This window comes from Zonotrichia albicollis, chromosome 3, assembly GCF_047830755.1.
Source record: "Zonotrichia albicollis isolate bZonAlb1 chromosome 3, bZonAlb1.hap1, whole genome shotgun sequence".
Classification (NCBI taxonomy): domain Eukaryota; kingdom Metazoa; phylum Chordata; class Aves; order Passeriformes; family Passerellidae; genus Zonotrichia; species Zonotrichia albicollis.
Window position 1 is genome coordinate 110,434,683 of NC_133821.1, and position 18,736 is coordinate 110,453,418.

General features: G+C 36.2%; 1 protein-coding gene across 4 annotated transcripts in view; it reads right to left on the reverse strand.

Annotated features, from left to right (window-relative positions):
* Positions 1-18,736, reverse strand: part of PHF3 (PHD finger protein 3) — a 62,510-nt gene that overhangs the window by 39,430 nt on the left and 4,344 nt on the right. Inside the window, exons 1-4 of one of the 4 annotated variants that reach the window (XM_026791589.2) lie at positions 12,878-13,007; positions 5,596-5,735; positions 3,438-3,599; positions 523-2,323 (exon numbers count right to left, since the gene is read on the reverse strand). In XM_026791589.2, coding sequence (XP_026647390.2) covers positions 523-2,323; positions 3,438-3,579 — 1,943 coding nt within the window. In that variant the 5' untranslated portion in view covers positions 3,580-3,599; positions 5,596-5,735; positions 12,878-13,007. Of the gene's footprint in view, positions 1-522; positions 2,324-3,437; positions 3,600-5,595; positions 5,736-12,877; positions 13,147-18,736 lie in introns of those variants that run through there. The other 3 variants (XM_074538462.1, XM_014264935.3, XM_014264932.3) reach the window with 3 other exon arrangements.

Genomic DNA, 18,736 nt, shown 5'->3' on the forward strand with positions numbered 1-18,736 from the left:
ACAGTTACATGAAACCTCAGGGCACTGATTACAAAAAGTGAAAAAAAAAAAAATCTCTGCATCTCTACTATTAGGATTGGACCTATACCAGATAAAAAGTCACATGCAAACAAGTATTTGATTTTTTTGATTTATGGTGATCCTTCCACTTAAAAGGTTTCTGGAAAGAAGGAAATGACAACCTGGAACACAGATATCTAATTTTTTTTCTGTGAAAAAAAGTCTAAGCTTAAAGTGCATAATTAAACAGCATAGAAGAATTATACAGTCATCAAAATAAGTATTCATATAATAAAACATTTGTATCCAAACTTAGGGGCCAAACTAGTTTCTAATGTTCAGTTTAAATGATCAAAAAAAATGTATGAGTGCAAAGGAAATTAACTGACTGTATGACATACAGACTTGTATTGCTGGACTAGGACTTTGTTTTGGCATGAGCAGCGTAAAACATTTGGTGGAAGGAAAAAAATTATCTTCCAAGACCAGTAATAAATTCCTAAAACACACTGCCACACACACCTGTTGCCATGTGGCTTTTTGCAAAAGCCACACTGTTTGCTGGGCACCCAAATATGTTTGCTTTCACTAGCAGAGGTATGTTCCAAGCCTTCCTTTTTAACAGTGGAAATGTTATCTGGAATGAACAACGGAGGTTCATCAAGTGAAAGACTTTTGCTACTTCTTCTCTGGCGAGGTTGGAGATTTCTATCATTTCTTTTTGACTTGTTTTTTTCCTTATCATCCTCCTTCAGATGCTCTACAGCAGAGGGATCTTTAGTCTCTGCCTCTTCCTTTGTAGAGTTATTGGCTTTTAGCCCAGTTGCAAGTTGGTGTTTGCTGGCTTGCTTCTGACCAGGATGTGAAACATGACCTGACAAAGAATGCACAGAGTGGTGGGTATCTTTAGAACAGCTTTGATGAGTAGGAGATTTCTCACTTGCTTTTTGAACTGATAACTTCTGGGCTTGGGGTATTTTCTTCAGCTTTGTGTTGGTCTGTTTTTTTACAGTCACCCCTGAAATGCTACTCTTTGCTTTCAAACCCAGATCAGCTTGTTTCTTTCTAATTTTAACTGGGTTACTTGGATGCTGCTGACTCTCTTGCTCATCCGCATTTCGCTTGAGACTTGCTGAAGAGGGGCTGTGAAGGCCCGAAACAGCAACACCAGCTCTCGTTCTTGACCGAGTCGTTTCTTGTTGCACTGAACCTGATTTCTGCCGAGTACTTGCACTCAGATTTTGTTTATTCTGTACTATGGATTTACTATGCCGGGGCCTAATGTTCTTTTCACATTTTGTTGAAATACCAATTTGTTTCTCATCATCCTGCAATTTTGATGCCTCTGGGCCTTCTACTTTAGTACTGTCGATCTGCTGCTGTACATTTTGGCTTGACTGGTCAACAACAGTGCTTTCCAAAATGCTATTTCCTGGGTCAGCTGAAGTAAATTCTTTGCTTTTCAAGTCTTTATTATCACAGTCTGTATTGTTCAATAGTTTCTCATATGGAGTTTCAGTTTTCTCCATTCCTTTGTCATCACCTCCAGTTTCTGTTACACATTCCTTTACTGACAATGCATTTTCATCAACAACTTCCACACTGTGGGAACCTGAACTGCAATCAACCCCCTCTTTCACAGAGCTGGACGAATTTGAAAAGGTCTCACAAATTCCATCTGTATTCAAGCCAGCACTGGATGAATCAGTGTCTTTTCCAGTTATTTTAATTTGATCATGTTCTTCTGCTTTCTTCTCTGATTCCTCTGCTTTATTATCAGTCTTTTCTTCTGAAGAATTTTCCAAGCCCATTGAATCAATCACATCACTTGTTTCATTTTTAACAGGAATCATTTCAGTACCTGCAGATACTGAACAAACTGACTCAGCACCCCCAGAGTCAGTGTTCATTGCAACCTCTACTATTTCCTTTGTTTCCTCAGGAGAAGGAGAACAGGGTTCTGTTAAATTACCACAACTTAACTCTTGGGATGTTTCTTCAACTTTTGCCTGCTCAGGCGTTTCAAACTTTATTTCTTTCACATCTTCAGGACCAGGCAGACATTTTGTATTACTTTGGGATGCTGTTACTGCTGCTGCTGCTCCTTCCAGCTGTCCTGATCGTCTTGTACTACGCCTAACCTCCCTAGGCTGCTCCGCTTTCAGGCGTGCTGCAACATCTGTCTCTTTAACTGGACTTCTCTCTTGTTTCTGTCCATTTTTTGGAGCAGATCCACTTTTTACAGATGATTTCTTGGTATTAAGAGGAGGAGCAACATTCGAGCGCTTGGCTAGCGTGCTCTGCCGCAGACTCCGTACAGGTTCTAGGGAGGGAAGAAGAAAATCTCTTAGCTATTCTGCTTCCTTCTTTTTGCAAATACAAGATTTGCCTAGAACAAAAGTGACTTACCCCAATTTAGCTTTCTGGATACAAAGAGAACTTAAAACTTAGTTATTTACTAAACTTAAAAAACCTCCCCAAAGCTAGATGACTTGCATTTCAATTTCACACGGACATAGTTAGGATGAAAAATCCCATAATTCTAAAAGCTATGGAATTTCTACTTAGTATATACAAAACACAAGCGATGATAGAAAGACAATCCAAACTGACTCTACTTTTCTACCTCTCATCCTTTTCTACCTCAAACAAAAATTGCACAAGCCATATTATGATTAGAAATATAACTGAAGTTTAAAAATCTTTTAGAGAACAGTCTACAAATCTGAGATCCAGTCACATTCTCAGCTGGCAACTACTTTTATATTTTCTAAACAAGTAACTATTCCAGTGGCTTTCTAAACAGCATAATCACCTGCTTTGTACCACAGGCTCTTATTTAAATTTTAATTGCCATAATAAATAATTTTATCTTTTTAACTCAACCTGCTCTAGAGGGAATAAGCAGAGCAGTAAATAACTCCAGTTCAACAAGTTAGAAATCCTGTAACTATAATAAATTAGCTAACAGAAAGAATTAAAATATTTTAATAAAATATTAGGTATCTTGAGATATTTGGATTAAAGACTTTCTGACTGCAATTACTATAACCTAATTCAAAGTAAAAAGAGAATATGCTAATAAAAATAGAATCAAAACTTTACCTGAAAATAAGAGACATGCTAACCTAATATTCCAATGCTGTTTTGCAACTCCATCATGCTTTTGTTAGTGAAGAACGACATTAGTCATCTTATGTAGGTGAAAGGATCAAAATCTCAAAAATTAGTTTAATGACCATAAGGAAGACAATAAATATTTATTAAAGAGGAATTCTAATTGACTCATATCCTATGGATGCCAGCTTCTAGCTGCAGCATATGAAAAAGGAAGTTTCTATATTGGAATTCACACAACCAAGTTAAATGTATAAATGTTGGGATGGGATTTTAAAGATTTGATTTACTTCAAATGTGCAAACACAATCAGTAATCACCTTGTGCCATTAAACGTGGTGATTTCCTCGGCGATGTGACTGACGCTTCTTCAGCACGGCTTCTCAAATTCCTATTAGGTAAGGCAAGCTCATCGTCATCAATGGTGTCATTACCACTCTCTTTAACTCCTTCTTCATCCATAGTATCATCAAGGCCAGTAACTGGAAAAAACAAACAAACAAAAAAGAGCCTAAAACTTAAAATGATCAAAAAGTGTTGCAGCTACAATGCTGAGCAAGACCGGGCAAGAGACATTAAAAAAATAAATAAACTGGCCATCTAAAATCAAACAAAAGAGAGAAAAAAAAAGAAGAAATAAAGGTCAGAAAATTCTCATGTGAGGCAGTTTCAGTGTAGAAGAAGCCATCACCCATAGCTTAAAACTTCTGCAGATAGTCCTCATAGCTTTTTTGTGGACTCACATTTTTATTGGTTTTTTTTTGCCACAGGAATGTCCCCAGTCCTAGAGGATCAGCTGCCCCTCACTGTCCCTTCCCACCTAAGAGAAAGTGAAGAAAGGTAAACAGCAGAAAGAGCTGATCCAGAAGTGAAGAGTGTAAAAATCACAGTTTTCTGACAGGATACCATTTTAAAATTCTCAGCCCCACCCATACCACGTATCTGTGCCTGTAATGTGGTTTTGGAAGAGAACTTCAAGTGTAGCAAGCACTTAACCTCCCAGGAGAGACGGGGAAATTGCCATTGGTGAACTCCTATCCTCCACTAACCTGAGGAAGGTCCCAGAGGTTGCTCCTGAAAACAGGTTTCCTAAGAGGCAGTCAGGTCACTACACCAGCCATTCTCCTCACTTGCTCTAAATTTGGTTCTTGCAGTGGTAGCCTCTCCTAGTTAAAGATCCTATGTGTAATTAATGAATCCTGGGCCCCATGAGATGCAAAATTTGCAAGATCAAGCCAAACACCCAAGTGACTTTACAAAACACACAGGAAGGTCTAACAAATATAACAGACTCCCAACAATCAAGCATGACTGTTTTTCACTACTAAGACACAAACCTTGAAGCATTTTTAAGATAAACTCACATGACACATATAAGATATCTAAAAATTTCTAAAAATTGCTCACTTAAAATTATATAAATTAACACATCAATCAGAAAAGTAAAAAAGCAAGGAGTTAAATTAAAAATTGTTAGAATTTTTAGACCATCTCAGAAAATCTGTCAACTTCTGGTCCTTCTCAAGTTTGGTATTACTGCAATTTTTAAAAAACAATGAAAAAACAAAGTAACCAAGCAACATGTTAGAATTTATAATATTAGAAAGTTTTTTAACAGCCTCTTAAGGAAGGCTGATCATGGCACCAGGCAATCAGCATTCTGAACCTCTGTAATCAGATGGGTGCCAGGAGCTGAAAACTAGGGAGTTTCTCAAGCTAACAATTTATGGTCATTTATTTTATTTTAACCAATATTTTTAGTTAGAGCATTGTACACATCAGTTACAAGGAAAGTGTTTGTGGAAATTACTGTCCACTTCTACTCTCCAATCCAGAGAGCCACCTTTTTATCTGCGTGTGTTTACAAACATACAGATAGCACATGCAAGGTGCATGAGGCTGATAAATTTGGTCTTACTCCACTCAAGAGTGTTCCTTAATCCCTTATTTGCTATAAACTACATACTGGACACACTAGCAAAAAAATTACATTGTAACTGACCTATTAGACATTTTCCCAGTAGATATCTAATACTAGCTATTGTCTAAGATGGAAACCTGAATGAGAAGGACGCTCACTCTAACTTCAGCTGCCCATTCTCATGTTCTCAAAGATTATATTCTCCCAGCAGCTCTGCACTTTGGTATTTGTGTTTTCATAGTGTTCCTGCAACACACAAAACTGGCTTTTGGGAACAGACTGTGACAAAAGAGACTCCTTTCACATCCACTTCTGTTCTTTCTGTGAGAACTAAATTACTAAACTATTGAAGACAGAATGAAAAATAAAAACTACTAGAACAGCTTCTCAAACAACTTTGGAGCATATTAAAGGGCTGACATTAGTCTTGGCCTTTACAATGTTCTCGCTCAAGTTACGGAATTTCTACACCCTCCCTTCTTAATAACAAGAGACACATTCAGTCCATTATTGACAGACAGTGTGAAATATTAGAATTAAAGTATTTTCATACTTACAAGACTCTGTGCTGTAGCTTTAATTTTACAGAGGAATTGAAGCACAGAATCTTGCTAATTTCAAACCACCTGAGCTACAACTCAGCTAGTAAAGACAGTCTCATGAGGCTCCTGATGAGGAGCATTCCACACAGACCCTGCTGGAAAGAGAAAAATGACAGAGAACAGCAATAGATACAAAGAAGACTAGAAAAGTAAATTATGAAGCGGAAGTGGAGGTAAAGAACCAACCCTAAGAAAGGTAAACCAACAAAAGCAAAATCAGAAAGAACAAAAAAAGCAGAGATGATCTCAGTAACAAATAACTAAATATTATCTCAGCATCAAGTATAGAAATTAAAAGAAAAAAAAATAAAAAAGGAATAAAGAAAGAACTTATCTGAACAGAAGAGTTGTACACCAGTGTACAACTGAACAGACTGCAAATAAGAAAAGTACGAGTCACATTCAACATATTTAGTCACATTCAGCATATTTATACTGGAAAAGGCACCACTGACCTTCACCTTACTATTTTGAGTTTCTCCATTACTTGCAAAGTATCTGAACTTCTAAACTGCTGGGCTGTACTGCTGACTCACTTTTATATATGTTATACCATAATAGAACAATATTCAGTAAAAACAGTCTACTTGCAAATTTAAAGCAGTGCTTTCCCTATGCTAAAACAAAAGCGTGACCATTTTTAAACTTTTTAGCAATGTAAAACTTAAGAAAACAAGCCTTACTTTCTGGTAAAAGAGGAGGTAAGGAGAAGGAAAAACCCCTAAATACAGCATCAAAAACTATGTTTATAAATCTTTATGTTTATTAACATAAGACTTTCTTCCATTATTTTGAGCCAAAACTAAGACAGAAATACTTAGTTTTTTGACACACTGACCAAGGTAAATATAAAGTGTAGAAATAAATTTTTTCTCTGTAGATGTTAGTACTGGATTTGTTTTGCTTAGGTAAGCACACCAAATAGAACATCACTGTTGCTCCTGCTTTGCACTGTGTCCAGCTGAATCACACTAATGGCCGGAATGTGCAAATCCACAGCAGACTCTATATAAACATCACAGATTATATGGAAATGGTTGAACATTGTAAAATTTCTGCATTACATGGGAATAACAACACAGAGATGTAACATAATTCTTCAATAAAAAGAACAGTTACAGTCTAAAGCAGTAACTAACACATCCAGGTAAGCCTTCAGAAGAGCCAATAAACTCCAGTGAAACAACAAAACATATAAAGATAGTGATATTTTGTCAGTAAGTCCCAAGATCGTAAATGAGGATGGTATACTTTCTCTGAGAAACCTTTTTCCTATTGACATTTGTGATGCACATGTTCAAGAAACAAGATTAAAAATACTTTCTGCTAAAAGAAGACATATTTTCAAGAGAAATTATGTGACTGATGATGTAACTTACATAAGGAAACATCAAATTCCAACTGTTTTACAAAAGTTTGCCTGTAATCTATTGAAATGAGAATTTGCCTGCAAGTACTTTGAGCTGACTGTCCGGTGCAAGAAAAGAATCACAGTAAGTAACATGAAATATTAACCAAACACTTGCTCCCATTCTCCATTAATGTCTGTGATGTTAAGAGGTAATTTTACAGTCTTTAGAATAAAGATGTATGAAAATCAACTAGGATAAATAAACTTAATACAGCATGTATCTTGACAGAGGACTGCATGCCCATTTTATTAAAAAGATGGAGCTACATCACAAGCTTACTGAATAGTGGTTCTTAGAGACACAAGCCTGTTACACTGGAAATAAGGAGCAGAAAAACAAATTTCAACAAAGTAAAATCATCACATCAAACCAAGCACTTCAATGTAAATTAATTAATTTTATTAAGAAGGGAGTCTTCATGTATTTACAAATCAGAGAGCTAATCGAAATTGCTTTGCAAATCTTAGTACAGATCCAACCTCTCTCCACCCATGAAACTGATCCAAAGGCATACTAAATACTTCAGAAGGACCTACACTGGGGAATATAAACAGAAAAAGGCACAAACTATTCTCCAGATTTTCAAGACCAATACAATACATTTAAATTTTATACAGAAAAGTTACTACCTTGGTCATAAAACACTGTGTAGCTGCTCTATGGATAGCTTGGAAGAAGGAAGGCATAAAGAGGTAAGAAAACTGAGAGAAACAACTGTAAACCAAATTTTGGAATCTCAAAGTCACATTCAAAATTACTTCAAATGTAGGAGGAAAAATACATGTACATTTGGCTTTAGTGAAAAGAGCCCAAAATGCCTAACAGAGCTAGACATCACGCAGCTAAAGAAAAGAGTATTTGTAGTCAGAAAAATTGGTTTGGCTTCAAAGATTCAGTAGCTAATAATGACTTTAGCAGAGGTAATGCTGCTTTTAACAATACTCATGAAAACACAGGATAAAACCAGAAAAAGCAGACTGCACTTCAGGGAAACACTTTCCCAGCAGCAATCCAGAGGGACAGAAAAAAAGGGCAATTAAAAAGATGTCCCTAACACATTTTGTGATTCTTACAGCAGCAGTCTTTATCATTTCTGGTAAGTACCTGATTTGATAAACATACCCATAAACTAAATTAGTAAAAAGCTTGATTTTAATATGAAATCTAGAAATGTCTCCAGATGATAAGCAATTAAAATTCCATTCCCTGTATTATAAATATAACAAATCAAACTACCCCAGTAAATGACATCCTGAAAAGCTACACAGTTTGTGATTACCAATTCAATTTACCTAGAATTACCAATTTATTATGAATGCTAAGTTATTTAGCTCACTGGCATGCAACCAGTATGACCTGCTATGTTCACAGGTGGATAAGTTTCTAGCATGTCTTCCAGCAAGAACAAAACAAAACAGAAAACCTATCACTAGGGTACCATTCAAAGTTGAAATAAGTGTGTTGCTCTTAAAAGAATTCTGTCCTATTCTAGACTTCAGCATTTCCACTTCTTATCAATGAATTGCTCAATAAGGTAAAGAAATCAACACAACACCAAAAGCATGCTTCCACACCCACTCACCACTCAAACATTTAAGATGGCCAAGAGCTGTTCTACACAATATAATTTTCTACACTGGTCATGCACAGCTTGTATGAACAACCACCTAAGCAAATGAACAAAAAGAAACAGAGAAGCACCTAAAACATGATTTGGGACACTTCTGATTGCTTCAAGAATTTGGATTTCATTTATTTCTCAAAAGTTTCATTTTGTCCAATTCTGTCCTTTAACAGGCAAGGAGAGCAGTTATATCAATTTCTACTACTGACACAATGTCTTTCAGCTGATACCTACTTCAGGACAGGAAGAGCCCTCCATAATTGCTAAGCTCCTTTGAGCTGCAATGATTAAGTTTTGGATAGTTTGTACCTTAATTCACAGAGGCAGCAGAACTTTTTAACTGTGCTGTAAGACCAATATTCTTCTCAGTCTAGCTCCATAAACCAGCAACCTAACTACATCTTTATAGTTTAGCAGTTACCCTTCACTAACACATTCTAAAAGGACTGCAGCATAATTTGACCTCTACCCTATTCAGCTTGTGAGAATCACAGAGTTATGTCTACCTCTGCTCAAAGCTATAACCAGGATCACCCACAAAGAATCTTGTTCTCTTCTCTAAATATGTAATTATTCAATCAAAGCTGGAAAGATAACCTTATATTATTACTCTCACCTCATTCTGTTACTCAGTGGCAATTATAGAGCAAGCTCAGCAAGTTTGGGCTGTTTTGTCTTTGGTTTCTGCTGATCTTTGACCAACTTTGTTTGTCATCTAACTAAAGAAACTATCTCAATCTAGCACAATCTGGATTCAGGCCAAGAGATAAACATGAGACTGCTTTATTGGTACTGATATAGTTCTGCCTATCAATAGATAGGCAAAAAACACCCATTGTCACAGTTCTTCTATTTGTCATGTACCAGTACTGCTGACTGAGACCCTCAGTACAAAAAAGGTATGGACCTGGTGAAGCGTGTCCAGAGGAGGCCCCAAAAATGAGTGGAGGGCTGGAGCACCTGTCCTTTGAAGAAAGGCTGGCAGAGTTGGGGTTATTTGCCTGGAGAATATGTGGACACCTTATTGCAGCCTTTTAATACTTAGAAGGGGCTTATAAGAACAGACTTTTTAGCTCGGTCTGTAGAGACAGGACAAGGGTAATGGTTTTAAACTAAAAGAGAATAGCTTCAGATTGGATGTAAGGGAGAACTTTTTTATTATGAGGGTGGTGAAACACTGAAAGAGGTTGCCCAGAAAAACAGTGGATGCCCCGTGCCTGGGAACTTCCAAAGTCAGGTTGAACTGGGCTATGAGCAACCTGATCTAGTTGAACACGAACATTGCAGAGGGGCTGAACTAGAAAACCTTGAGAGGTCCCTTGCAAACCACATCATTCTATGATCCCATGCTACTATTCTCCCCAAGAGATGTAATTATAATTCAACATACAAAACCTGTGTTTTCTAGATACATGTCTCTGCATTTCTTACAGGCATGCACTTGAACTGTCTAAAGGACATACAATCAATTGCTACCAGTACCCATCACATACAGTCAGGTAAGAGGTAACTCACCAAAAAAAAAGAGCTTAGTATTAACAAAAAGCTTAGTTCTTGATGAATGATGCACAATATAAACCCTAAAGCTGAGCAAAACATATTGATGAGTAACAACTTTGGATCAGGCCAGTAAAAACTACCAACAAAAATTGATGCCCATGCAGCAATAAAAAAAGAGCAGGAGGCAAAACCCACACTCAAAACCAACTTAAGAGCAAGAGAGAAGAGGTTTTGCTTTTGAAAACAAAAACAACATAAAATAAAGCAGAGAAAATGTCACAGTCTTGAGAAAGTAGGCATGTGGGTAAGAAGTGGGCCTGAATCAAGCCCTGCTCATATACTCATATGTCCACATAAGAAATTTCACACTTACACAGCTGGGTTAAAGCACATAAAGATAGTATTTTGTTTGTGCCTAGGTTTTCTACTCCTGAACTCAGCTCAAATCTGCTTTCAAAGAAGAATTAGGAAGCCATGCCTTCTGCTCCTCCATTTTATCTAGAAGACCTGATTACTATTTTAGCTACAACACCTGTCCTCAGTTTAACTATTGCTACCTTTCTCTCTTCTGCTTGCTCACAGCAGTCAAGTAAGCTGTAGCATGAAATATGCGCCACTTTAAAACTTCTACAAAACAGAATTCTACAATACAAGAAGCATCAAATATGATAAATCTGTCTTTTGCTGATCCTGTGAATTAATTTCCATGAGCAGTTTGTTCCTTTTCTTAAACTGTTTAATAGTCTAGGCATGGGTTATGCAAAATATAGAATACATTAAAGCAAGTTTTGTCAGGAGAGTTATGCTTTTTTACTTTCTAGACAAATTGAACTTGGTGTACAGATGACCTTCCACCTAAACTGGGAAAAACAGCTTTTGCATGGCTTAATTCATACAGAGGTGCTACCACCTTGAATAACCACATTCTTACCAGCAGACTACATCAGCAGTGTTAGATCACCAATAGTGTCAGAAAAATCAACTAAATCACAACCATATGAACTTTCAAGGAAAAAAGACAAACAAAGAAACCATACTTTGAACTGATAATCGTTATTCTTAACTATAAAATTTTAAGCACATACTGCAGTCCTACCATGTCAGAGTAAGGACAGTTCTTATCAAGAACTACAAAGAACAAGCAACAGCAAGAACATTTCATGTTCTTTTGGATACCTACATTAATGCCAAATTACACAGTTTAATTTCTTTACTGAAATGTAGCTCTACTGGTGCTTTCAGATTTAAAAATAAAACATTAAATTCATAAACCAAATCAGCTTTGAATCCCTTAGTCTTCTGACAGCCTGAAAAAGCAGCCCCTAAAAAAATGCATTCATTCAACTATTTTTAAGGACCTTAAAGATTAATTTTGATTATTTAAGTAGTAATAGTACTAATTACTGCACTACTGATCACTTTCAGGACAAATACATGGCAGGAAGCACCTGAAAGTTCGTCCATACCTTCCAGCTGTACCCTATGAGTTAATTCAAGAATTTTAAATGCAGTACAGGTTTGCTGGAGGATGCACAGGATGCAATATAACAAATGAATTTGCAAGTGAGGGGGAATTTGGTTTAGTTGTGTACATTATATGGCCTTATGCATTTTAAAAGGGATACGATTTTTGTTTGGCAGGCTACAGAGAAAAATGTGTAGGAATACAGACTATTGCAAGAGTACACCAAAGCATTAAGGATGGCCTCAAAAATGTTCTTCTGAAGTAGGAAAAAAATGCCAAATATGTTTTGGCTTGATAGCGCACTTTTTCATTACTTTAAACAGTATAATCTTTGATTTATAGTTTTCCATTATGTAATACCACCTAATTTGGTGAAGGTGAAAATTTAGTCTGTCAGTAACAGTAAAATATACATAAGGAAATTATGAAGATTTTCAGAAGCAGTTATAAAACTTACTCAAAAAAATTAAATATTGAGATAATAATGTAACTGCAATGATCTACAACACTTCTAGTAATGAAGCTAAAAAATTATGTTTTTTAAACTTCCAGTCAAATAAAGAAAACCACTAAGAACAGAGTATATTTTTGTCTGTAGCATCAAATTCAGTACAATTATTCCAATTCTTCATAAAAATTAATAATTTTAGGGATTGGATCATCCCTTTTTTTTAATCTTCTAAAATTACTCAATAAATTCTAAGATTATTTTTATTTAAAACTTTGATCTAAATTGTTCCCAAATCAGATATTCCAAACAGTAAAAAATAATTTTATGATCATTCCAAGGTCTTGAAGCCAACCAGAAGCACCCAGAATCCAGAAACAGCTCAGTACCAGAAGGCCTAGCATTAACAGAGCAACCCTGATGTCAGTAATTTGTATAACTCTCCTGCTCCGACTGCTACTCCAGAAATATGCTATTTTTTGAGCCAACCAGTGACTTCAGTGATCAGGTCACTACCTACACTAAACAAACCTTGACTCTCATTGGAAGTAACTGACAGACAAGGCCTAGGCTATTTCTGAGCCACACAAGGAGCTTTCCTCTATTGTTATACTACAAAATTAACAATTCCTGCACATAGTTTACATGCCAGGCATGTATGAAGTGCATTGATAAAGGGCAGCAAGGTGACAGAAATCCCAACTTCTTATTTCTAAGTTATGAAAAAGGGTTGGTACTAGAGTGAAACTGTATTTTAAATTGTAATCTTAAAAAATTGTAAGATTTACCTGTAGAACAAGGCATCTGGAAATTGGGGTCATTGCTATCCAAAACAGGCAAACAGAACTGGGCACTTGCAGATCCTAGCATAGGATCCTTATCGCTGAGCATGTTCTTCAGCGAATCCTCTAAGACATTCTGACTTGTACTAAAATCCTCACAGACTTCATTCTCCAGGTTGGATTCTAGAAATAGGACATCATCTAATTGTTCAGTAGGAATTAAATGGTTAAATGTATCAACTATATCCATGAAGACTCCTGTGTGTCTTTCAGTCCTATAGAAAGACAAGAAAAATACCATAAGAAAATAAGCTACAAACTGTAAAACACCTAAGACACCAGCAAATTTTTTGGCTCTTGTGTTTTATAAAGAATGCTTAAGGTATTTAAGAATTATAAAAACAAATAAAAAACTGCTTATGGCTTAGTATGGCCCACTAAAAATCATAACTAAAAATCAATTCCCTAATTATTTTTAAAAGAAATTCCATGCTAATCTCCTCTATCAGCATCTGAATGCTGATATTTCTACAGAGTGTGAATAACAAAGGTAACTAAACAACTTCTTTCAAAAATTTGTTTAAATCTTAACCACCCCAAGCGGATAGGACACTAGAGGAGGAGGATATCAAGAACAAGTGAACTTGAAGATAGCAGCACTATGAGCATGACTTTCTTCTTTTTAAATGGACAAATGTGAGGTCAGCTTCCACTACCATCAATGGAGCTGAGAAGGTTCCAGAGCACGCCATACTATTAATATGGTGTACTACTGAGAAGAACTATATTTCTGTTCAAAGAGCAACTACCATATACTTCATAGCAAGTTAGTATTTTCAAACAGCAAGGTTTTATTTCTACTATTTTTCATCGATCAACACAGTCAATAAAATTACATCAATTTTATACAAAAAATCTGATTTCAATCAAGTACATGAGAATTCTGAGCTGGCATCAAAAGGAGGAGCCTTTTGAAACTTCAACTTTGAAGACATTTAGATGAATGTCTGGAAGTTTACATAAGGAATTGTATACAGAGATGGCAACTGCATTTTACAAGGAATTCTTTATTTTCTAGATCTTCTTTGCAATGCAGCAGAAGTGCAAGTACTGAAGCAAAGACTTAACTATTAAGTATGTATAACTAAACATGGAAACTAAGAATGGAAAAAAAGTCAGCAAAATACTTTGGAAGTTTTGCTTTAGCATATCCTCAAAGTGGAGAAAGATAACCATAATAAATATGATCAGACAGGTAAGGAAAATGGAGCAGCGCAGTACTGCCTGGCTTAATCTGGCAAACAGGATAGTCTGAAAGTCCAGTTTTTGGCACATAAGGCTGTTAAAGCTTTTGGAAACAGCAAAAGGACACAAATAAGTATCCTGCTCCTTCTTTCATCATCCTCCTCCCACATGAGATAATTATTTTTTTAGAATGAACACACTAATTAAAGGAAAATGACAAGTGAGAATTGGAGTTTGCAGTGCTTGAACTACTTTCTAGATGGTTATTCCAGCAACCTGCCACTAAATAAATCCAGTACTTACTCATGTTTAATAGAACATTAAGTATGCTTCCTTAGACACATTAATGGGGCATTTCTGTTTTAGCAATCAACTGGGAATATCCTAGCCAGAGACATGTAAGGGCTCTGCTACAACTTCAACCATATTTGTGCATTTTATTTCACAAAATTACAAAAACTACAGGTTTAACACAAATGGTGTTTCCTTTTGTTTGGGTGGGGTTTATTAGGTTTTTTTTTTTGTTGTTGTTGTTGTTTGTGGGGTTTTGTTGGGTTGTGGGTTGTTGGGGTTTTATTTTCAAACATACCAGTCTTTCTTCCTTCTCCCATAGGGCAGCTCAGAACAAAGTGATGGTCAGATATAGAATATATATGCTCTGTGTCTCTGCAGAGCTTGTTATCTCTCCAATTTCTACACACAATTTCTACACAACAAAGTAGTCTAATACACAAGGTCCTACTGACCAAGCAGCCAGAGTGAAGTTTAGCTGAATCACGTGCATTTAGTAAAGAGACAACAGAGTTCAGCAGCAAGTTGTCATTTGAAAGCACTCTCACAAAAAAAATGGACTTCTTTTATCAAGAAATGCAGTGCATCTGCATACACACCACACAAACAAGCATCTATAACAGCAAACATGGTTTCTGAAGTTCCAAATCTGGCAACAAATGAAGAAGCAAACTAATAGAGTAAGTACTATGCCGCACTGTATAATCTGTTTTTATTATTATACCAAGTAGTTACAATCTGATACAACAGGATAACCTACAAGACATGCAATGGCTCCAAGTAAGAAAATAATTACAAATGCCCCAATACAGTACTTTAAAGCACCTTCCTGTAATGACAGATTTTTTTCATATTAGCATTACATGAGCACAAGAGTAACAGCCACAGGATAAAATAATGGTGAACCCTGACATTAACAAGTGTCAGTTATTGACACTGCAATTACACTGCAATAGAATACCTACATATTGCGAGAATGCAAGAAACCTTTTGCATCTAACATTAAAAAGTGGCATTGGCTTTGAAGACACAATAACATATATGTATATCCCAAGCTTTTTTTCTGGATAGGAGAACATTTATATATTTGTTTGTATATACTCAAATATATATATTTGTTTGTTTGTATATACTCAAATATTGTGGTTCCCAAAGCAGTGATGACCACTTCATAAAAAGCAAAGCTCTTGCTAAAAATCCCTGACAGAAATTAACCTGTCTTCAGTGATGTGAGGAAGAAAAAGTTAACTTCAGTTTTCTAAGACTACCATGCAGCCATTCAGAACGCTAAAAGCACTGAGAAGTAACTGTCAAAGCAGCTATACATGCAGTGGCCACAAACACCTTCAATGACATCAAAGTAGCTAGCAGAAAAAATTCAAGAGGAATTTTACTGAAAGCTTTATTCCTGGAGCATGAACCTATGATCAAGTATTAAGTTCTACCCAAATTTTGCATCAAAAAGTCAGGGGGCTTGCATAAAAATACTACTAGCACAAAGTCTAATATTCAAGAACTTATTCCACCATTTTAAAATAAAAAGTTTATGCCAGCAAAATATAGAAAATCAAATTTTTGCTTTACCTAGTTCAAAAATCCACTCTGTGATTATTTACATAATTGGTACACTACCAAGCTATTTTAAAAAGTTATTTCTAACATTACTAGATTACCTATCGTAACAAGTGTAAAATCTGTGGGACTGAGGATGAAATATAAACTTCTTTAGCTAGACAGCCATTAAAAACAGTTGCTGCAAGAAAAAAAATCTTCTCCTGCTCAATGCCTTCAGTGTATGAATTTTGAATGGTTTATTTTGCATTTGAAACACTCTGAACATCAGGAAAAATAGCCAGAGGTAGAGGTAAAATCACAGTTAAGATTTTCATGCTCACTTATTTCCAAAGCTAATCCGAACCCCTCAAAGGCAGAATGCGTTACCGCGCTGGAACGCAGCCGTGCCCTCCCCTTGACCCCAGCGGCCGCGGCCTCGCAGGCAGCCGCGCACACCGAGCCGACTCCCATCGCACGGCAGCTCAAGGGCTTTCCCGCTGGGCAGCTAACCACAAGCAACACAATATGGAAAGAATTATGCACACAGAACCAGTGAGGAGTGTTCATAAATGAGGCAAAGGAGCAAGTCCCAGTGAGGCTCAGTTAAACTCCCACCCACTGGCTTCCTGGAGCATCGGAGCACAGCAACATACAGGAGGAGTCTGGGTAAGAGAAGAGCTCACTCACCATCAAGGAAAGCTTGAAGTATGGCGGGCATTCTCCTCAGTTCACTAAATACATTTCTCTTACACCTTCGAAAATTATTTGCTTCTATCAGTCCCCCCCACTGCAAAACCAGAAGCAACAATTACAGTAGTAACACTGCAACAATTACAAAGTAACTCACCAACCAACACGTCATTAAGGGATCCAACGCTATAAACAACCCTGCTGGAAAACACTACAGCCAAATATGACTTCTAGAATTTTCCTCACATTATGTTTACCATAAAATTTCTTCATGCTCTCAACATTGTTTCCTTTTACAGTCTAAGTCTTTCAGTTTAAAAAAAAAGAATTTCTTCCACTGGTGAATTAGTTTATTAAGCCAGGTGTGCCATAATATTGCCTCAAATCCAAACAAATCTGGTATGAAATAAACATGCTGTAGAATCTGCCACAGCAGATTTTTATCTTCTCCCCCTTTACCATATTTTCATTACATCTTTAACAGTTCTACATGAATTTTTAAAATTAAAAGTTAAATAGTTGGAATGATCACTTGCTAAGAAAAGAAACTGAGATCTCAAACAAGCATATCCTTCCAAACTAATCTTAGAAGGGAAGGAAGACTAGAAACTGGACAAGAGATATTGCACATCTTTAAGCTTTTTCATTGCTTAGTTTGTCTACAAAAGAGGCAAAGAATTACTTCAGTTACTGTTATATTATTTTCTTAATCACAACAGAGAAAAATAATTTAGCGGAGATCTCCAACTGCATCCATATGTTTCTCTCATCTTATCTAACACCCACCTCAGGCAGGAGTGATCACACTTTGTATTTACCACTAAGCATTCCTTGTGGTTTTCAGCTGATGGACACACCAAGCATACTCTTGACTGCATTTTCAACTAAGTCTGCCTTAAAAAGTAGCATGTTAAATTTAATTTTCCAACTACATATTTGGATATATGTTAGATATGTATGATCTAACATATATCTATATGTTAGATACATTTGTCTTGATATTTTATTTTTTCTTTATTTTCCTTTACATTCATTTTGTTCTTTTTTTTACAGTACTCACACATCATTTATTTTACAAAGCATATGTTAGGCTTCACTGTAATTACTCGCTTTCCTTCCCTCTCTGGCCAGGGGGTGAATTTAATATAACTGTTTACCTTTCAGACTTGACTTTCATATTTTAGCTTATATTTTAAAGTTAGCAATATAAAAGAGAAGCTTCTGTATGTTTAATAACTGTCAAATTAAAAATAAACCTGGTTTATTAAAGTTCTCAAAAGCTGGACTTAAAAAAAAACCCCATTTCTACAAAGAAATATTGCCAAAAAAAGAATTGCCTGAATTGGGGACAAGGATAGGCAAAAACCTGAGGGAACCTAATGAAGGAAAAAAAAAAAAAAACCAAAAAAAAAAACAACAACCTCACACTGCTTATTTAGGATATTCAGAATCCTAGATGTTGAATAGCCTATCTACTTTATTGATCTGCCTGAATGAGTCTGAAACTGCTGAAGATAGCACAGCAATACTACAATTCCTTCCATTTCACCGAAGTACCTTTCTGAATAGTGTCTGTCACTTCCAATTTGCTGAATCTGTCTAGTGCTTTTAAAAGTTTTGTGCATCCAGTTATTGACTGGACTATGTGGGAGACATTGCAACGTTCAAGATACAACACTTGGTCTCTTGGACCTTGTGCTCATGCACACCCAAAGACCAGCAGCAAGCACTAGTCATAACAACTCCAACAGACTCCATTAAAAAGATCCATATTATATTTATTTCTTCAATTAGTAAACTCTGGAAGGAGACTAAACGAAAGGAACAAGCTGTTTGGACAACTATCACCTTAGACGGCAAAACAAAAGAGAAAAGCTGACTCAGCACTGTTACAGAAGAATTAAAAAGGAACAATAACTGACAAAAATTTTTTATCAAAAGAGAAGAACTGCATCTTAATTGGCATGCAATGAGGTAAGAACACAAGCAGCTTGAAAAAAAAACCCAAACAACTCCTTGCTCAGGCTGTGTGGCAACTACTGAACCCAAAAGGGACACTCAAGGTATGAAATGTCTACCTTTGTT